This window comes from Sminthopsis crassicaudata, chromosome 3, assembly GCF_048593235.1.
Source record: "Sminthopsis crassicaudata isolate SCR6 chromosome 3, ASM4859323v1, whole genome shotgun sequence".
NCBI lineage: Eukaryota > Metazoa > Chordata > Mammalia > Dasyuromorphia > Dasyuridae > Sminthopsis > Sminthopsis crassicaudata.
In genome coordinates this window covers 256,611,643-256,634,675 of record NC_133619.1, presented here as the reverse complement: position 1 = coordinate 256,634,675, position 23,033 = coordinate 256,611,643, and the positions used below count along the sequence as shown (strand labels likewise).

Genomic DNA, 23,033 nt, shown 5'->3' with positions numbered 1-23,033 from the left:
TTTAGAATTAAATTATCTATCATCTCTCTTAAATTTAGACATGAGGGTATGAGATTGTTTAATATAATTTATGATCCTTGTGTAATTCTTGGAGGAATAGAGGCTCTATATCCAAGGTTTCATCTTTTTTCTACCAAATATCAGTTCTACCATGAACACATTTACAAATATCTTTGAAATTTCTTTTTATCTAAATCATAGCCAAACAAATCAGAAAAGATATGTATAGGAGACAATATGCCAGAATTATACTAAATGATACAAAGTGAAGGAGCTCTCCCATTGGGAGTGAGCTTACTAAGTTCAATCAAGTGAGAATGGCCTAGATCTCACCCAAGGAGAAATTTCCTTGCAGGTTTCTCCCCACTCTTAAAGTGGGACAGGGTCTTTAAAACTCCATCAAGAGGAAAGAGTCCCATACCAATGGGCTTGGTGTGTCTTTGTGTATGTGTCTATTTAAAAATTATAAAGCTTTCTTTTTCAAGGGAAAGTCTTCCTCAAGTCTTAAAAGTACAAGTTTTCACTAGGGAGGATTCCTATTAGCTTTTCGATTCAGCTAATTGTGTAATTTTCAGAATGAGCATTTACATCTTGGAAATGAGCAAATATGCACACATATACACACAGACATTAAGTTCACTCTTTATTATTAACATTTTCTTTATCACTTTTTCTTATTTAAAAATTTTCCCAATTACATATAAAACCAATTTTTAACATTTGGTTTTTTTTTTAATTTTGAGTTCCAAATTCTTTCCCTTCCTTCCCTTCTCTATCAATTTGAAAGAAAGCAATTTGATATGGGTTTTACATATGCAGCCATGCAAAACATATTTCCATATCAGTCATGTAAAAGAAATCACAAATCAAAAAAAGAAAAAAGAAAAAAATTAAGTTAAAAAAGTGTGCTTCAATCTACATTTGGTCTTCATCAGTTATTTCTCTGAAGATGGATAGTATTTTTCATTAAAGGTTCTTTAGAATTGCTTTGAATCATTGTATTGCTGAGAATAGCTAAGTCATTCACAGCTTTTTACAGTATTGCTGTTATGTACAATATTCTCCTGATTCTGCTAATTTCACTTTGCATCAGTTCGTGTAAATCTTTCTATGTTTTTTTTCCCCTGAGAGCATCTTGTTCATCATTCCTTGTAGTGCAACTGTATTCTATTAAACTCATATACCATAACTTGTTCAATCATTCCTCAATTGATGGACATTCCCTTAATTTCCAATTCTTTGCCCCCACAAAAACAGCTGCTATAAATATTTTTCCTCGCTTTATATCATTTTCCTTTTTTTAAAAAAAATCTCACTACTTGGTAGTGAAATTGCTGAGTCAAAGGAGATATGGATGGGTTTATAGTTCTTTGGGCATAGTTCCAAATTGCTTTCCAGAATGGTTGAATCAGTTTACAATTCCACCAATAGTACTGTGTTGTTGTTCTGTAGTCATTCAGATAGATCCAACTCTTCATGGCCCTATAGACCATAGCACCCTTTGCCCTTCTTTTCTCAACTATATATTGTAGTCTGTTCAAGTTCATATTCTCACGACACTATTTATCTATCTCATCCTCTGTCCTCCCCTTTTCTGTATTTGATTTTACAGTGTAAATTAATTACAGTCTGAATTAATTTCTTTAAGTATATATCAATTTGATCTTCTTACTGTCCAAGATTTCCTTATATTCCAATTTTCACAGCCTACTAATGCTACTAGAAAAAATATGGCTTAGACTATATGGACCTTTGTGGACAAGATGATTTCTCTTGCATATATATTTGCTTCAAAGTTTTTGTTTTGTAGGTCTAAATAAAAACAATACATATCTAAATAGCATTTTTAAAGTTTTTTTTTTAAAGATGGAGTTAGGGATGATTGATGTTGGGGAGCCATACTTTTAAAAAAGAAACAAAATCTCATCATTTTAATTCAGTGGCAAAAAAAAAATTCAGAATGATTGAATTGTTCAATAATTTTAGTGTTGCAGAACAAAATATTAGAAACTCACTCTATCTTATATGTTTTTGTAAAACATTTCATGTAACAATGGATCTTTCTGGATGTAGACTATATTCCAATACTGAGCTTAAGAGAACATTGAAAATAATTTCACTAAAAGTGGTAAAAATTTGAATATAGAGTTAAATTTGAATACAGAAGATCTGTTTCATGTTTACTATTTGATATGGGTGACAACTATGAACTTTTTCTTTTTTTTTTTTTTGCTGATAGGATTATGCTAACAGATCTTGTAATAAAGGAAATTTAAATGGAAAAGATTTATTTTTTCCACATTTCATTATCTTTTCCAAATCAACCTCCAAGCTCATATTTTATGGTCACGTAGTTTTTTTGTTTTTTTTTTGTTTTGTTTTGTTTTTTGGTAAGGCAATTAGGATCAAGTGACTTCCCCAGGATCACACCACTACTAAGTGTCAAGTGTCTGAGGCTAGATTTGAACTCATGTCCTCCTTAGTTTTACTTAGAAAAGGAAATGACAAACTATTTTAATATATTTGCCAAGAAAATCCTAAGTTGTGTTATAAAAAGGTGGACATGATTGAAATGATTGAGCAACAACAATAACTTTACTCCTGGAATTCTTATAAAATTTTTAAATGTGTTGTTCAATTTTTATTTTGAATTATGACTTTATAAGTGGTTGTAAGTACTTTTTGATTATTTAATAGGAACTTATGTTAGAATTTAACAAAATATAGTTTAATTAACTAAAACAAAAGTACTAAAATGAATTTATGAAACATATTTTGCTTGAATAGTAACAATTATACAAGATGAGTGCCTTTTATGAATGTTCTATATGTTTTCTAACTCAATATCAGCCAATATTAATTCCTTTGCGCAAATAGTTTGCCACCTTATCTTCTATGTGTTGTGTTTAAGTGAAGACTCATTTTTCCTCTACATATGACAAGAACCAAATTATATGACATCCCTTTGACAGATGAGTTATCAGAATGACAGAAGTACACTAAGTAGGGGATCTCCATCTTAAGTTACTGAAGTGAGTATGCCAAATAACATTTATTTGAAGTCCTTTGATTTCATAATAATTAATTATATATTTAAAATTATTTTTAAAAACATACTCTAGCCTTCCATATTCTAAGCTAGCTAAACCATATATATATATATATATACATATATATATGTATTTTTTTAAATAGATTATGGTAGGAAAATAATTCCAAGAATAAAGAAATTTGAAAGGAAAAAAAAAAAAGCCCAGAATTTTTTTCACTCTTTCTACCTTCCCTTCTTTCCTTTTCCCATCTTTCCCTTTATTTCTCTTCTCTTTCACTTATTCTCTCAGCATGTGACCAGCTTGCACTTGGAGTGGCTGCCCTGTTTGGCCCATCCCACATCTCTTCTGTCAGTGCTGTACAGTCTATTTGCAATGCTCTTGAAGTTCCTCACATACAGACTCATTGGAAACATCCTACAGTGGATAAAAATGATATGTTCTATATCAACCTCTATCCGGATTATGCAGCATTCAGTAGGGCAGTTCTGGATTTGATCCTCTACTATAACTGGAAAATAGTGACCGTGGTATATGAAGACAACACAGGTATGGGATTTACCTAGGATGTTATCTGACAATTACAGTGACATCAAAATCCCTGCTATTAAAATCCTTAAGGTCACATAAAACAATCATATACATGATGGTAAATAAATTTTCTAAATTATTTACTATATTTCCCATTCTTATTATTTCCTAGTCTTTCTCATGTCTTTTTTGGCATATATACTTTTGCATTTGAATTACTAAGTAGGAGATGTTCAATTTGTTCTGGTGGATTCGCTCTTTAAAAAATATTTTTAAAAAATCTTCAATCTTCTGTATTAGATATTTTTATGCTGAGGAATTAGAATATATAGAAACATATTTTTCAGGAGCTAAATACTATGGATAGAGACGTAAATGTAGCTAAGAACCAACCTTATTGAAAAAATTATTTAATTAACAATAAATATAATTTGTTTACATTTTCTTTACCAGATGTAATATTATTCACTGTTAGCTAGCTTCAATATTTACTACCATGAGAATCAATTTCCGATCTGTAAAATCAGGATAAAAATATATTATATTTCCAATGCAAGCATATTAAGATGTTAATAAGTTTTTGCATTTTTATTGGGGAAGCAAGTTGACAAAATTAGCAGTGAAATGTATAAAATTTGAACAGTGACAGCCTGACATATATTGAGAGTGAAATAGCTGATGAAATTGAAGTAAATATTCAACAATAGTTTTGGTTGGATGATTATATGTCATTTTCTAGGTCTAATTCGTCTGCAAGAGCTGATCAAGGCTCCTTCCAAATACAACATCAAAATAAAGATCCGCCAGTTGCCCTCTGGGAATAAAGATGCCAAGCCTTTACTGAAGGAAATGAAAAAAGGAAATGAGTTCTATGTAATATTTGACTGTTCATATGAAATGGCCGCTGAAATCCTTAAGCAGGTAAGGTGGGTATAAAGGAAGTAGGCACTTGAAGGAAGTAATCTAGTTTTAATTTACTGCAAATTTTAAATGTAGATTTGATTGATGATACCAGTTATTACAAAGAGCAATTAAACTGTGGAAATTTAGTAGGCTTTTACTGAATTATGTCTGTTGATAAGTTATATTGCATGTGTAATATTTGTAATAGTAGTAGTAGCATTTGTAGTAGTATTTTTTTTAATTTATGGAATAAAATAAGCATTTACATAATAAAGTATCACAAAAAGATGATTGTACATGACTCTGCAAATCTACTATATACAATTTGCTATATGTAACATATGTATATATATGTAAAATTATTCTATAAATACTTAAATTTATCAGTTATTTTTCTGGATGCAGATAGCATCTTTCCTAATATACTTTTAATTTATGTATTTATAATTGAAAAATTTTTTTTCACTCAAAATCATTCTTAAAACAATATTGCTGTTATTATATACAGTGTTCTCTTGGTTCTGCTCATTTTACTGATCATTGACTTTATTATTTCTTATAACACAATAGTATTCCATCTCAATCGTATACTACAACTTGTTTAGTCATTCCTTAATTGATGGACATCCCTGAAATTTCCAGTTTTTTTCCCACCACAAAGAGAGCTGCTATAAGAATTTTAGAACATATAGATTCTTTCCCTCTTTCCCTAATCATCTTTGGACACAGACCTAGTGGTGGTATTGTTGGGTCAAATAATATAGACAGTTTAATAACTCTGAGCATAATTCCAGTTTGTTCACCAAAATGATTGAATCAATTCACAAATCTGCCAATAATGAGTTAGTATCCTTAATTTTTCCATATTCCCCCCATCATTTGTTCCTTTCTCCTTCAATCATTTTAGCCTCTCTGGCAGGTATAAAATATGTCAAGATTTTTTTTAGATTTGCATTTCTCTAATCAATAATGATTTAAAGCATTTTTTTTCATATTTTCATAAAGTTGTTACAGATTTGACAAAGTTCTTTATATATTTTAGATACAAAAACTTTATCTGGTAAGCTGCCTATAAAATTTTCCCTGAATTTTCTGCTTTCTTTATGATCTCAGATACATTTCTTTTATTTGTACAAAACATTTTTAATTTAGTATAATTGAAAATTAAGGGGCAGCTAGGTGGCGCAGTGGATAGAGCACCAGCTTTGAATTCAGGAGGACCAGAGTTCAAATCTGGTCTCAGACACTTAACACTACCTAGCTGTGTGACCCTGGGCAAGTCAGTTAACCCCAGCCTCAGGGGGAAAAAATAATAATATAATTGAAAATATTCATTTTACATCTTTCTATCTCTTATTTATTTATATATTTCCTGGCTATCCATAAGTCTCATAAGTAATACATTCATTATTCTTCTATTTTTTTCATTCTTTTGGTTTTATTTGTTTATTTCTTATAAAATCATTTAGCTTCTACATGCCCAATTCTAACTTTTAAGGAATTATTTTCTTCAGTGAGCTTTTGTACATTTCTTTTCCATTGACCAATTCTACTTTTAAGGGAATTTGTCTCTTAATTGAACTTTTTATATCTTTTTCCATTTGACCAACTGCTTTTTAAGGCATTCTTCTCTTCATTGGATTTTTGTGGCTCTTTTTTTTTACCATTTGGCCTGTTTTGTTTTTTAAGTTACTTTTTTTCTTCAGTATTTTTTATGCTCCTTTACTAAACTGTTGATCCTTTTTTAATGATTTTCTTGCATCATTTTTATTTTTCTTCCCAATTTTTCCTCTACCTTTCTTATTTGATTTTTAACATCATTTCTGACTCTCTCATAGTCTAAGGCCAATTCATATTTTTCTTTGAGGCTTTGGATGCAGGAATTTTGACTTTGTTGTCTTCTTCTGAATTAGTGTTTCGATCCTTATCATCAAAATCAATTTCTATGATCAGAATTGTTTTCTGTTGTTTAATCATTTTTCCAGCTTATTCCTTGACTTTTAACTCTATATTAAGTGACTCTGCTTCCCAAGTAAATGGTCCACTGTCCTAAGCTTCAGGTTTTTTGTGCAGTTGTTTTCAAAGGTAATTCTGGGGATTCGTGTTTTTGACTCTTTCAAGCACTCTTTTTAGTCCTGGAATTGTGACCAGAGTCCCTACTCCCTTGTGGCAACAAGCTCTGCTATGCTAGTGTTCCTTCTTGCAATGGGAGTAAGTTCCAGGATTTTTGACCCAAATACAAGTATAGGTAATGCAGCAGATTTGGGCCCCTGGTGTCAGCAATGGGACCCCTGTTAATTTCCTTCTGGCCAATGTACAATTCCCTTATTGTCTCTAGGCTGAGAGATCTGAAAATTGTCACTACAGCCACTGATTCCTTTGCCTTGAGACTTGCTTCTGCTTTGCTGTATATTTACAGTTAGATTCTACTTCTTTTCTCATGATCACTTCAATCTTTAATTGGTAACAAATTTAGTTAACATTTCCAATTCTGAATTTGGTCTAAAAGATAATAAATTGAACCTTTCTTCTATCACATTCTTTTTTTGGTACATCATTCTTCCAGTTTTTCTTTACAAGAAATAAAGAGTTTACTTTTAGATTTCCTAATCTTTTAAAATCTTTGCTTTTTCCTACTTATCAAATTAAACAAATTATTATATCATTTCATTTTTTTTCATGTATTTACCTAATGTGGTATAGTGAAAAGAGCACTTGTTTAGCCCTGAGAGTAATTATGTTCAAATGCTACTTTTTAAATCTATGTGACTTTTAATAAGTTGTTTCACAATCCTGGGCTTTGTTTTCTTTATCTATAACAAATAGATAATGTTTCCATTTTTGTAATTAATTCTATTCTGTATCACCACAGACATTTTATATAACTGTCTATCATATTTGTTTTTGAATAAAATTCAAAAGTTCATAGGTTTAACGGTTTAATTTTTCTCTTTGAAGTAAGTTTAAAAGTTTAGTTTTTCTATAACTCACTTTAATTTAAAAAAATCTGAGAATCAGTAACTGTCCTTGACTAATTAGAGGAAATATGTTATCTCTGTAACATTAGTTTGCCATGTAGGTGAATATCACCAAGCTTATAAAGTGACAAAATGGAAGGAGGGGTTGTTACACACATGATGTCTAATCAATTATATTATTCCCTATATCTATAATGCCTAACTTTGTAGGCAATCATATTGCTTTCCCCATTTGTGATGCTGCCTTCTAATTTTTTATGATCTTCCTTTTGTTTGTAAAAATAATAAATTTGTCCTCATTCAGGGTATTTTGACATTCCAAGGAGACATTTTTAAAAGGCAACTTCCAGTCCTAACAATAAATTGAATGTGCTTAGAACTTTGTTCCTCAGTTTATCTCATTTTTAATCATGATAGCTCTAATGTTCTATAATTTTGAAAGCAAAATTAATTATTGAACAATTCATCCATGCTACATATAAGTCAACCATTTTATTTTAGGGAATTATCTTCTATACATATAAACAAAGAGGATTTTGTGTCTGTGCTATTTGCCTTTTGCAGTTCAGCCCATCTTATTTCTAGAATTTTGACGTAGAGAATGTTAAACATGAAAAATGGGATTTATAAAATGGTTATAAGAAAATAATTGAATTAATAAAGTCAAGAGTTGGTTTTATAAAACAAACAATAAAATAGATGAATCAAATGGAAGAAAACTTAGAAAAATAAAAACCACCTAGATTATCAAATAGAAAATAGAAATAGAATACCCAAATAAGCCTATTTTAGAAAAAAAAAAATTGAATAGGTCTTAGGTGAACTTCCTAAGATGAAAGCATCAGGATCAGATGGATTTATAAGTGAATTCTACCAAACATTTAAAGTTCAGCTAATTCTAATAAATAAATAAATAAAGTTTTTAGAATGATAGGCAAAGAAGTCTTACTAGTTCCTTCTATGAAACAAATATGGTACTGATACCTAAACCAGGAAAACCAAAACCAAAACCATTATAAACCAATATCACTAATGAATTTGAATGCAAAAATCTTAAATAAAATACTAGCCAGGAGGCTACAATACTATATCACAAAGATTACACATTCTGACCAATTGGAATTTATACCAGGAATGAATGAGGGATTGCAAGTTTTCTTCCATTTCACTTAATTGTCTAATTTACTAGCACATGATTGAGCAAAATAATTCCTATTATTGCTTTGATTTCATCTTCATCAGTGATGATATTCACTCATTTCATATTTGAGACTAATGATTGGTTTCCTTCTCTTTTTAAAATAAAATCATATTAACGAATCATTTATTTATTTTATTATTAAAAAAAAAACCTCTTGGTTTTATTGAGTAATTCAATGGTTTTCTTATTTTCAATTTTATAATATCTCACTTTTAACTTTTTAGTATTTCCAATGTGGTTCTAAATTAGGAATTTTAAATTAGTTCATTTTTTTAGTTGTTTTAAAATTGCATCCCCGTCCCCGGGGGGCAGCTAGTTGGCACAGGATAGAGCACTAGCTCTGAAGTCAGGAGGACCTGAGTTCCAATCTGGCCTTAGATATTTAACACTTCCTAGCTGTGTGACCCTGGGCAAGTTACTTAACCCCAATTACCTCGGGGGAAAATTTACATCCCCCAATTCATTGGGCTCCTTTTTATTTTATTGATATAAGCTTTTAGAGATACAAATTTTTATTTGATTACTCCTATGCTGCATCTCATAAGTTTTGTTATGTTGTCTCATTATTATTTTTTAACAAAACCATTTACTGTTTCTATGATTTGCTTTTTATTTTTTATTTAAAAATTTTTAAAATTAATTTTATAATTATAACATTTTTTGACAGTACATATGCATAGATAATTTTTTTTACAACATTATCCCTTGTACTCCCTTCTGTTCCGAATTTTCCCCTCCTTCCCTCCATCCCCTCCCCTAGATGGCAGGCATTCCCATACATATTAAATATAGTATATCCTAGGTACAATATATATGTGCAGAACCGAATTTTGTTGTTGTGGTTGTTGTTGCAAAGGAAGAGTTGGATTCAGAAGGTAAAAATAATCTGGGGAGAAAAACAAAAAATGCTAACAGTTTACACTCATTTCCCAGTGTTTCTTCCCTGGATATAGCTGATTCTGCCCATCATTGATCAATTGGAATTGGATTAGCTCTTCTCTATGTTGAAGATATCCATTTCCATCAGAATACATCCTTATATAGTATTGTTGTTGAAGTGTATATTGATCTCCTGCTTCTGCTGATTTCACTCAGCATCAGTTCATGTAAGTCTCTCCAAGCCTCTCTGTATTCATCCTGCTGGTCATTTCTTACAGAACAATAATATTCCATAACATTCATATACCATAATTTACCCAACCATTCTCCAATTGATGGGCATCCATTCATTTTCCAGTTTCTAGACACTACAAAAAGGGCTGCCACAAACATTTTGGCACATACAGGTCCCTTTCCCTTCTTTAGTATTTCCTTGGGATATAGACCTGGTAGTAGCACTGCTGGATCAAAGGGTATGCACAGTTTGATAACTTTTTGGGCATAATTCCAGATTGCTCTCCAGAATGGAGAGTGTCCCAGTTTTCCCACATCCCCTCCAACATTCATCATTATTTGTTCCTGTCGTCTTAGCCAATCTGACAGGTGTGTAGTGGTATCTCAGAGTTGTATGACTTGCTTTTAAACCCATGAATTCTTTAAGATTAGATTTTTTTAGTCTCAAATTAATTTTAATCTGTGTTTCCATAATCCCTTGTTAATTTTTACTTCATTATAATCCTAAAAAGAATACTTTTAATATTTCTGCATTTAGCTATAAAGATTTTATGGTTTAACTCACGGTCAATTTTTGTAAAAGTACCATGTATTACTGAGAAAAAGTATATTTATTTCTATTCCATTCAATTCTCCCCAGATAGCTATCATAGCTAGCTTTTTGAAGATTTGACTCATCTCCTTGACTTATTTATTTTTGGTTAGATTTATCTAGTCCTGAGATGGGAAGGTTTTAAGTCCTCCATTATTTTGCTATCCATTTCCATTCATAATTTCTCTAACTTGGCCTTTAAAAATTTGGCTGCTCTAGCATTTAGTGCATAATGTTTAGTATTAATTATCTATGGTATCTTTGATTACAAAGTTTCCTTTTTTTATCTCTTTTAACTAAATCTATTTTAGTTTTAATTTTGTCTGAGATCGTGGTTGAGTGAATCTAATCCCAAATTCTGCTAAATGCTTCTGTTATAAAAATTATATTGCAAAATGGATAGGAAGTTCATTTTCTCTTTGACAAGTTATTTCAAATGTACTCTAATTAAGATCCAAATTTGACTTGGGGAGTCTAATATAATTTACAGCCAAATTTCCAATTTCAAAACATATATCACTTTAAAGAGTTCTTTCTTAATTGGCTTGTACTTAATTTTAATTTGGAAAACTCCTAAGTATGCAAGCTTTTCTTATTTTGTGAACCCAGGAAAAAGTTAATAATAGGCAGTTCTTAAGTACTTGATAAATTTAAATTGCAAACCTGTTTTTTTTTTTTCTCCCATGTTGGCATATCATTGATAATACTTTCAAACTAGCTTTAGTTCCCTTTTCTCTTATCAGTAAAATTATCTTCTACTTTGCATTAAAACAGGAATTTCTTATTATATGGGATAAAGTGATAAAAAAAAATGTGTTATTTTCATGTTACATCCACAGTTTTATTCCTGTTTTCCTTCAAACAAATTTTAGTGTTACCCCAAAACTCACTAAAATAGTTTAACATTTATAAAAACATTTAAACCATATTTTCAAAATTCACAATAGAAAAATTACATTTCAGTAACACATTTAGCATCTAGTTTATTATGTCATTCTCTTCAGACTGGAAAATATCCCTTCTTATTATCTGTGTCTCTTGTCTGCCTTCCAATCCTGGCCAGAATTAGAAGGTAGAGAAGGACATTTTTCTTAAGAAAAAGTCTCCTTTGGCTAATAAGGTCTCAGGAAGAAGCTAGATTGATTTACAAATATAAATAATATGACAAGACAGACACAGGAAAGCATTTAGCAGCAAAGTCTTTCTCCTTATTCCTCCCTAAAGATTTATAAGGATTAAGTCCCTGCTAGCTGGGAGAATTGTTTTAAAACTCCATCCTCCTAGGCACTCTGCCAAAGCACCTATTTAAAAAGTCACATAGAACCACATATACACAAAGATACTAATTCATGTAATAAAAATTAGTGTGCCCAATTTAAAAATGAAAGTCTCTTGTTGGGTCAAATTTGGGACCTATTAATTTCTTAATGTTAACTTTGCAAATATTTGTTTTGTTACCCCTTCACTTTCCTGGAATGGAAGCAAAAAAGTTCCCTAAGGGGCATTTTGCTGGCTTAGATACTCCTTCATCAGATATGGTCCCTCATCAGAGCTAGATCCACCTACTAGTCTCACCAATATCTCTTTAGGAAAAATTCCTTGTGGGAGCCAGGTAACTTAATAAGAGGTTTACCTTGGCTTTCTGCACCCTAGTTTGTACTTAGAATTTCTTTAAATGGAGTTTCCTCCCAAAATAAAAACAGTAGACTTCCCACCCTCTTTGAATGGGAAGTATTTTAGTTTCCTGACTTGTTAAGGACTTCTTCAAGGGGCTGTCACTGGTGCATGTTTTTTGAACATTCCTCAGTTTCAGCTGAGAGTTTCTTTGGAGAAAAAAATTCTCTAAGGAGCTTGATCCTTATGGGAACTTCTTGGGTTTTCAGCTGCCAATTATTATCAAACAATTGCTCTAAACACCAATGGTAAATTAAAATTAAACAAAAATTGCAATGTTCCCAACCTTGGATCAGAAGAATTGGGATTGAGAGATGAGTCAGGTCTCTGATGTGATCTTTGCTGGATAAAATCCACCAGTGAAAATTTAACCAAAGAAAATTTCTCCTAAGAAGTTGTTCTAAGGAATAGTTTCCCTCTCAAGATTTTTTCATGATTACCAATTGTTGTGATTCAAGTTAAAGTAAAACTGAGGCACAGAGTTCCAAGTACATTCAATAATATGTTAACATTGTTTTGTGTTTTACAGATTCTTTTCATGGGTATGATGACTGAATATTATCACTACTTTTTTACAACACTGGTAAGAATGTCTCAGTAAAAATTAAGATTTTCATAATATTAGAGAAATTTCCATGGAGGGCAAGTTCTGTTTAAATTTAGTGTCACCTTGTTATTATTAAAGGAAGAGAAAAAAAAAAAAAAAAAAAAACCAACTTGCTTTAATTTCCTTCAAATCTTCTAAATCCTGTAGAACTGAACAAATATTGTTTCGTTCTAATTATCCCTATGTATTACATGAAAAGGGAATAAAATTAAAGGAAACTATGAAGTATAAGTACTTAACACTTGAATACAAGCCAATATGTCTTTGCATTGGCGCTATGTTGTTTTATGGCTTTCAGATATTAGAATAGCCATAATTAATTAGAATCTCCTGAGAACTGGCTGATGTTTTATCCTTCAAAAATTTTGACTCATTAGGAAAAATATAGTTATATATAATTAAATACATATTATATATCAATATATGTGTGTTTGTGTGTGTCTGTGTGTGTATTCGTCTATCTACTTAGGAATGAAATGAGGCACAGTGAGCAGAGGATAGGTATTATAGTCCATTCCATCTGGGTTCAAGTCTCCTTTCTGACATAGCCAAGTTATGTGACCATGTACAAGTTATTTAATTTCTCACTTCCAGAAGTGATACTAATCTACATTATGAAAGAGAGTTGTTATATTAGAAGTTCTCAATAAAGATGAAATCATGATCCTAGATCAAGACAATAATAATGATGATAATGATATTATTAACTTGGTTCTTCCTGGTATTAATTCCCCTATCCTCACTATTCAACAAAACTTTCAAGTTAAAAAGGGAGTTATACCAAAGCATCTTATTAATCACTTATTATACATAGGTAACATCAAATTATATGGCATGTAAAGGGACATTACAAGTACTTCATCTCATGAAAACTTTCTCCAGTGAAAAATATGGACCTGATAAAGGTAAAATTGTTAAAACAAACAGTAAAATTCTGGAACTTGAAGCCAGAGGTCAAATTAAACTAATGATTCTGAGGAGTACAAATGACTGGTTTTCTCTAGCAAGACATACCAAGAATAAAGTTAATAAGAAAAAAATTAATTCAAGAGATTGAATAGAATCTTAAAGTCAAATTTAGAGGGAATATTTAAAGCAATTAACATTTAGGCAATGCCAGACTTAATATATGCTTCTGGCATGATAAAAATTAACTATAATAAATGTAGAAGGTATCAGAACAAAATAATCATCTCAAAGGAATTACCAAATTATTAAGACTTCCAAAAGTATTGTAAGAACAAACAACAAGCAGGTTTATAGTATTTCAACTCCACATGAAGTAAATTATATAAATCATAATGATTAAGGTTAAGTGACTTACTCATTGAACATGCCTGATGCATGAGATTAATTCAGATAATTTTGACTGCAGGTCCTGTGCTATATTCACTGTGTGACTGACATAGTATCAAAAAAGTGGAGGCAGATTGGCATATGTTTTCAGAACACAAGCTAAATAGGTTAAAAACTGAAAGAAATACTTTTGGAACAAGCAGATATCATTTTGCCAAGAAGCAAAATCAAATACAACTGAGAGTATTATGATGGGAGTCTATAAAAGAGCTGAGACCCAAAGTTAAAAGATCTATGGGTAATATCTGCATGAACTCAACTAACAATATGACATCCAAAAAAACTTTAAATTTATGTTTGGGTAATGCATTTTTGTTTCTAGAAACTGAGCAGTACTCCAGTCATTGTTACCAATAATTATAGAAAGATTTCATCTTTAGGAGGCTGGACTTCCTGACTGATTAAGACCTGAAACATATCCCTGCTGCATACGAAACTTTGTGGTCCTCAAACTTTTTAAATAGGAGGCCAGTTCATTGTCCCTCAGACTGTTGGAGGGCTGGACTATAGTAAAAACAAAAACACACTCTGTCTCTGCCCCTCAGTCCATTTGCCATAACCCTTCGGGCCACATAAATATCCTCAGCAGGCCTCATGTGTCCCGCAGGCCGTAGTTTGAGAACCCCTGCCTAGCTACCAAATATCTGGAAAGAATCAAGTAGAAAGAAGTATAAACCACAAATTCATTATCCTTTCTAAACTAATAGCATAATAGAAGAAATTAAAACTATGTAAGAACAGGATGAGATACATATCATTTTGTCACTTGAGTTGTTTTTTAAAAATGCTTTTTTCTGAACCTTCAGAAGGTTAAGATTATCTCCCCATAGTTTTTTTCCCCAAATATATGAAGAAGTATTTTATCTATCTGTGCAGATGTTCAAAGAATATTAAATATAGAAGAAGAATAGTCTAGCAACTTTTCCCTGGATCATTTATCTGAATATCATGAAAAAAATAAGAACAAGATAAAGCAATAGTGACAAATAACAACAGCAACAACAACCACAACAAAATTGCCTGCCAAAACTGAAATCTGCCTCTTTTACCAAACATTGGATTATAATGACAATGCGACATTTAAAGGAATTAGGTTATTTGGAGATTTTTAGATGCCAAGTAGAAGACATCACAGTTATATTTAAATGCCAAATAACTATTTATGAGGCTCCAGTAGTACAAAATGTTTATTTATGACTAAAAATTATCAGGAATTTGATTTTACTAAATTATACTAATGAGGATGATTAATGAATATGGAAGTGTTTATTATTTGGAACAAAGATTATAAGCTAAATATGAGTAAATACTATGATATGACTGTCATTTAGATTCTTTGTGACCCCATGTTATGGGAACCACCTGCTAGTGGCTGCTGACTGTTATGGGAGCCACCTGCTAATGGCTTCTGGATATCTAATTCTGACCAGCAGAATGAATCTCTTCATGTGAGAGGATGATAAAATACAAAGAGACTGAGAGGCAGTTGCATTTTCTGATTTCTTTCCTCTTCCTTCTTGCCTCTGATTTATTTCATTCCCAATTCCCAGGCAACATCTGCATCAGTAAAGGTTGAATTGCAATTCCTTCAAGTGTGTTATGATTCACAGCTGTAGGGGCTTCATACTTAGGCATGGTCCTTAACAACCCCAGTTGGGCTTTTCTTAGCAAAGATACTGTAGTGGTTTACTATTTCCTTCTCCAGCTCATTTTACAGAAGGGGAACTGAGACAAACAGGACAATATATTGAGAAAGTACCTGACGCCAGACTTGAAGTCTTGAGGATGTCTTTTTTACTATAGGCTTGGAGCTCTATGGTGGGCAAGTGGGATGGAGATGGAGATTGGATTTGGAGTTAGAGGACTTATGTTCAATTCTTGGTCCTGCTTTTTGAACATAACTGTTCATCCATTGGAAAGACATTTAATTTCTCTAGACTCTGGTTTTTTCATTGGAAAAATGTGATTGGTCTAGATGCTCTCTCTAAATGTGCTTCATATATATAGGTATATATAATATGCATGCATATGTATAGAGACATATATAATTCTACTATAATAATATGTGTAATATATTAAGTACCATCTCTAGCTGAATGACCTTGGGGAAATCAGTTTTGTATTTCTAGGCTTCAGAGTGTTCCTCTTTCTAAAATGAGAAAGTTGGAATATATGATCTCTGTGGGTACTCCAAGATAGCTAGTTGGCACAGTGGAATGCTCACTAGGTTTGAAATTAGAAATATACATCTACATGAGTACAAACCCAGCCTCAGACACTTACCAGCTATGTGACTGAACAAGTTGCTTAACCTTGTTTGCCTTAGTTTTCTCATCTGTAAAGTAAGCTGGAAAAGAAAATGGCAAATCATTGCAGTATCTTTGACAAGAAAATCCCCTTAATGGGGTTATGATGAGTTGAATACAACTGAAAATGACTCAAAAACAACAATGCAAAGCACCATGGAGGGGTAGCTAATCATTGAAGCAGCTACATGGCAACCCAGTTTGTAGAGAATTGAGCTGAAGCAATATAACACAACAAAAACAAACAAGGGCACTTCAAATTATGATAGTCTATATTCTGCAAATATATTAATGGAGTCCACAAACAATAAATTTTATAAGCTTTATTGTATGTATTTATACTAAATTTATAACATAGTTTATAAAATCTTAGAATTTACTTTGTGCAATTTGCAGAGAATATTGAATATTTATAGACTCCCCATGCTTGTTTGTCATAATTGTAACAGTATCAGAAAAAAAAATCAAAACTCCTATTTCTCTGGAGTTTGGCAAAGCAATGAGAACGAGGATAAGAAATTTAACTTCCTTTCCCCCCCAAATCATTATTTTTAATTAGAATCTCCTCAATGCATATTTTAAGTTATCAGTTCTGTCACTTATTACAGGATTTCTTTGCACTAGACCTGGAAATCTACAGGTATAGTGGAGTAAATATGACTGGATTTCGGCTACTTAATATCGATAACCCTCAAGTTTCATCCATTATTGAAAAGTGGTCAATGGAAAGATTGCAAGCTCCACCCAAATCAGAGATGGGTCTATTGAATGGCATGATGACAGTAAGTACCATAGTTGACTTCTTAAAATTTCTTTAAAGATCATTTTTTCAAAAGGAAATTTATTCATAGATTTTCTTTTTTGCAAAAGAGGATGATTCAAAAATTCCATGTTATTTCTTAAAACATGTAGAAGAAAGAATTTTCCCATATTCGTTATAAAATAAAGAAGATAACCTGGTATCTTTAAAAGTTGCATTTAAAAATCATTATTGGAACCAATATAAAATTTTTCTTTTTAACTTCCTATTAATACCACAAAAGTGAGAATGTGAAGATGAAGTAAGAACACAATTAAAGTAAAAGTTTAAAAGAACACTCTTCAGATAACAACTATTCATATAGTTTCTCTCCTTTTACTTTGTCACTAATAACATGGAAGATGATACTAATAAACCTTTGTATCTATAGATACATGGTCATGTATAGTTTAGATAGATATATAATCTACTTATAAATTTATATATAAATTATAAATTGTTTTCACATATACATACACATATATTATATAATTTAAAAATACCACACAAAGACTGATCTAAATAATGGGAGAAATGCTGCATCCCATATGTTTTGACATGGATCATTGTTGTTTTTTGACAAAATTATTGATTGTTTCTATAATTTGTTCTTTAACTCATTCACTACTTAAGATTAAGTTGTTTAGTCTCCAATTAGTTGTTTTTTTTAACAGTTAGAAACAAATTTACATTGTCCTTATTGAGTATAAATTATTGCATTGTAATCTGAAAAGGAAGCATTTAATATTTCTGCTTTTTTGCATTTAACTATAAAGTTTTTATGGACTGATATATGGTAATTTTTGAGTAAAAAGTAGCATGTACAGTTGAGAAATATTTCTTTCTGTTTCCATTCAGTCCTTTCCATATCTATCATATCTAACTTATCTAAGATTCTATTTATCTCCTTTGCTTTCTTATTTATGTTTTAGATTTAACTACTTTTGAAGGGGTAAGATTAAAGTTGCACTTGATATGAAGGTTATATTACTACTACTAATTTTGCTGTATCTTTCCACCTGAATTATTTTTTTTTCATTTACAAAATTTAGATCCTATAGCATTTGTTGAATATAGGTTTAGTATTGATATTGCTACATCATCCATGGTACCTTTTATCATAATGTAGTTTCCGTGTTTATCTTTTTTAATTAAATCTATTTTGGTTTTAACTTTGAGATCATGATTACTATCCCTGATTTTTTTAAACCTAAAATGAAGCTTGATGAATTCCACTCTAATTCTTCAGTTTAACCTCAAATATACTTCTCATTTTATGGGTGAATTCATACCATTCACATTTAAAATTATAATTATTAGTTATGTGTTTCCCTCTGTCTTATTTTCCCTCTCTATTATCATTCACACTTTTTAAAACCCTATCCCTCCTTATATGTCTGATTTACTTCCAACCACTATCTTTCTAATTTTTGCCCATTGTAATTACTATTATGTCAAGCTATTTCATAACCCACCCCAACTGCTAAGGATCTCTTCCTTATCATTTCCTCCTACCCTTTCCTCCCACCTTTTCCCTCCCTTTTCATTCCATTACCATTAATCAACACTCCCTTCTATACCTCTGCTTATGTTCTTCCCTCCTCCTCTGATTTCTTTAATAAATTTAGAAAACTTTTTCTTCTAAATATATTTGTCTTGTTTCCTCTTTAAACCATTCCAGATATGAGTATCATTCCAAAGTTATCAGCCTTTCTCCCCCCCATCTAATTCTTCTGTGTCAGTTCTTGCTCTTGCACTTTGTTCTTATAATCTAATTATTCTTTTTAATATACCTTTTCCTATGTGGATTTGCTTTTTAGAATCATATCATATTCAGCTCTACTCAAATCTTTCTTTCAAATATTCCCTTACTAATGAAAAGTTTAGATGTATGATTTATATTTCCATGTATAAAGTATAAATAGTTTATCTTTATTGAGTCCCTTGAAATTGATCTTTGATATTTTTCTTGAAACTTGTAGTATTTTTTCCTTAACCTGAGAAATTAAAAAGTTGACTATGATGTTTATGTGAGTCTTCATCTTGGAATATTTTCTAGATGGTGATTGATAATTTTTTTCTATATTTACTTTACCCTTTCATTCTGGAAATTCAGGAAATTTTTCCTTAATTATTTTTTCATTTTCATATCTAAACTCTTTTAAAAAATAACTTTCAGGCAGTCCAGCAATTCTTATATTCTCTCTCCTCAATCTGTTCTCCAGGTCACTTGTTTTTCTAATTTCACATCCTCTTCTATTTTTTCACTCTTTTGATTTTGTTTTTTATTATTTCTTGGTGTTTTATAACATATTTAGCTTCCCTTTGCCAAATTACAGTTCTTAAGAGGTTATTTTCTTTCTTAATTTTTGGATTTCTTTTTCCAGTTGGTTCCAGTTTCATAATTTTCTTGGAATGTTACTTCCCCCCCTAATTTTTCCTCAACCTCTTAAATTTGACTCTTAAAGTCTTTTTTAAGCTCTTTCAAAAACCTTTTTTGGGTTTGTGATCATTTGAATTTTTTTTTAAGAAGTAGGGTTTTTTTTTTTTTAAACTTTGCTATCTTTTTCTGGGCATGAATACAGATCTTTTTTATCCCCATAATAGCTATCTATGGCTGGGATTCTTTCTCTTTTCTCTTTTTTAAGGAAGCTTATTCTATTTTCAGGTTTTTCCAGGTCCTGATGTGTCAATCTTCTGTTTTTTCCATACAATTGTTTTCTGAGCTCTGTCTTTGTCAGGCACTTTTCTCCACCCCTGAGCCATGGGTAGGGCCACCAGCTATAACACTGCATGTTACTGAAAATGCTCTCACTCCTTGAAGTCTCTACTTCAGCTGAAAGTTTCTCCTCTTCTGTGAAACCAAAATCAGGAACTGTTTTCCTCCAAGTACCCAAGCCAGTAAGGTCTTGGAACAGAGTACAGGTTCAAAATTAATTACTTTTCTCATTTCCTATACTACTTTGCTATCTTTCAAGAATCCTCCCTTTTAAAATCTTTCATTGATACATATATGAACTTTATACCTAAAGCAAAGAAAAAAATGAAAAGAAAACTATAAACTAATATCTCTAATGAACTTTAATGTAAAATTTTAAATAAAATTTCAGATAGATCACAACATATTTTAAAATTATGTAGTACAACTTAGTTATACTCTAAACAAATAAAACAGGTCACATTAAAGATAATTTTAAAATCCTACATGATGATAGCATTAGATGCAAAAAAGACTTTGGATAAAATCCAATATTTTTCCTAATAAAATTAAAAAGGACAGTAAAGTAGAATTTGTCTAAAATCAAGAGCAAATATTTTATATAATGAAAAAGGTTAGAGACCCTTCCAAATAGATGAGTAGTAAATCAAGAAGGTCCGGGCTAGCTCCTCTGAAAGGCTCAGAATAAGTCCTTGCCCCACAGTGGGCGCCAAAATGTAAAGTTCTTGTCGTCTCTCAATCTGAATTCTTCTCTGGGAGGAGATCTCTTTTCTGTATAATCTTTAAACAGGTTTCTTGGGAGCTCTGAATCTCCTCCAGCTCTTGTCCTTCCCCAAATCAGACTTCTCCAGGCCCAATGTTGTCTTCTTTTATCCTCCCAGAGAATGGGCATGTGAGAACTCAGGGGCTTGTGGGAACTCCTTCAACCAATGAACTTGCTCCCTTCAAAGGTTGTGTAAACTTTTCAGAACTCCTTTTCAAAGGTGTAAACTCCTTTAAATGTAAGGTGTAAAAGTGTAAAGGTGTAAGCTCCTTTTCAGAAGTCTAAAGGTGTAAACTCCTAAAGGTGTGAACTCTGAGCTAGAAAATTGTTTAGACAACCTGAGTTCTCACTTTGTAATCCTAACAAATGTCCATAGACATCACTTTAATATATAGCTATAAATGTTACTTAAAGCAATAAAACAAGAAAAAGGAGTTAAAAGAATAAACACAGAGATGAAACTAAAATACTTACTATTTCTTTGCAAATGGTATTACAGTTTAGTGATCTCTTAAAGCAGCAATCAAATAAAAATTTTTCAGCAAAATTGCAGAATATAAAATTTATCCATATTTAAAGCCCTTCTTGCCAATTATAAATAAATGTATGTCTTACTCCATTTTTCATAACTTTCTTCTGGTGTATATCAACTATGAAAGATTAGTAAATCATCAGCATTTCTATACATTACAAGCACAACTCATCAAGAAGAGACAAGTAAAATCAATTCAAAATAATTTGATCATACCAAGACACCTCTGAGAACTAAAAGAATGGAACTACAAAATATTTTGTAAAAATAAGACAATCAATAATTGCAATATTACCTAAATATGTTATTTATTGAATGCCATTTTAATCAAACTAACAAAGTATTTTTGCATACAGTTAGAAAAATAAAAATGTAATTTATCTGGATGATTAGAAAGATAAAGAATCTCAAGAGAAGTAATGAAAAAACAAATGGGTAAAAAAAAGTGCCTAGCAGTACCAGATCTCAGACTATTGTATGAAGCAGTAATCATCAAAACTATTTGGCACCAATTAAAACACAGATGAGTCAGTCAATAAAACAGATATTATTTACATGACATTAATAAAGGACATAGTATCTTTTATTCAATAAATCCAAACATTCCACTAAAATTATTGGGAAAACTCAAAATTCATTTAATAAACCTTCAGCATACATCAACATCTTCATCCATGAAAGCTGAATATGTGATTTATACTAAGAAAGTGGCATCATAATCAACTAGAAGGGCAAGAAAGAAATCATCTTTTAAATCTGTGAGTAGGGATGATTTAGGAAAGATATAAAATTCTTCAAATTTATTATAGAAGATAAAATGGATAATTTATGTAAAATGTAAAGGGTTTTTTTCTTTTGCAAAAACAAAACCAATGAACTTGGAATTAGACAGTAAACAAGTAACTGGAAAAAAATCTTTGCAACAGATTTTTTGATACAGGTCTTATTTCTAAGATATGTAATGCACTACTTTTGTTGTGTTTCTTCTTTCACAACATGACTAATATGGAAATATTTTACATGATTGCATATATTGATCTCTATCAAATTGCTTACCATCTTAGGGAGTAAAAGAGGAAGGAGAAAATTTGAAATTCAGAATTTTATTTAAAAATAAATGTCAAAAATTGTCTTTACTTGTAGTTGGAAAAAATAAAATACAATTCAAAAGGGAAAAAAGGAATTCATGGGGATAAAGGAGGGGCAGGATTATCTCCTTGGGAGTTCTATTCAAAGGGAATACCAAGAACATAGTTTCTGTCCATACCATATGCAATTAGTTCAAGCAACATCGCTACTTAAATCCTGGATATATAAAATCACACCCACACACACATACCCCAATCACATACACACTACTTTTTCTTGAGATTCATGGATTTTTTAGTTCTACCAAGAGCTGTTTTTCTTTTTCCTAGGCTTACATAACTGATTATTTTTTGGGGTAGTGTATGATTTATTAAAGATGATTTATTGGGGCATAAACTCCTCAAAAACAAATATATAACAGTAAAATATTACACATGTTTTAACTACTGGCCTGAATATACACAATTATCCTTAAGAAAAAGCTATTGAAGAAATGAATAAAGTTAATTTGAAACTAAATAATTTATTCCTAAAAAGCAAGTGGTTCAAAATAAAAGATAATTTCATTAAACCTAATGACAATAATATGAATGGCATACCAAAATTTTGGGGATGTAGATGTTGCAATTCTTTTTTTAAAAGCTTTTTATTTTTTAAAATATAGGCAATGCAAAGATAATTTTCAAATCCATCCTTGTAAAATCTTGAGTTCCAAATTTTTCTCACTTCTTCCCCAGCTTCCTCCTCCCCTAGACAGCAAGCAATCTACTGTAGGTTAAATGTGTGCAATTCTCCTAAACATATTTCTATATTTATCATT

General features: G+C 31.0%; 1 protein-coding gene across 1 annotated transcript in view; it reads left to right on the top strand.

Annotated features, from left to right (window-relative positions):
• The window catches only part of GRIK1 (glutamate ionotropic receptor kainate type subunit 1), a 99,122-nt gene that overhangs the window by 20,560 nt on the left and 55,529 nt on the right, over positions 1 to 23,033 (top strand). The window contains exons 3-6 of the mRNA XM_074300518.1: positions 3,342 to 3,599; positions 4,321 to 4,502; positions 12,572 to 12,625; positions 16,920 to 17,093. Of these exons, the coding sequence (XP_074156619.1) occupies positions 3,342 to 3,599; positions 4,321 to 4,502; positions 12,572 to 12,625; positions 16,920 to 17,093 (668 nt within the window). The remainder of the gene's footprint in view (positions 1 to 3,341; positions 3,600 to 4,320; positions 4,503 to 12,571; positions 12,626 to 16,919; positions 17,094 to 23,033) is intronic.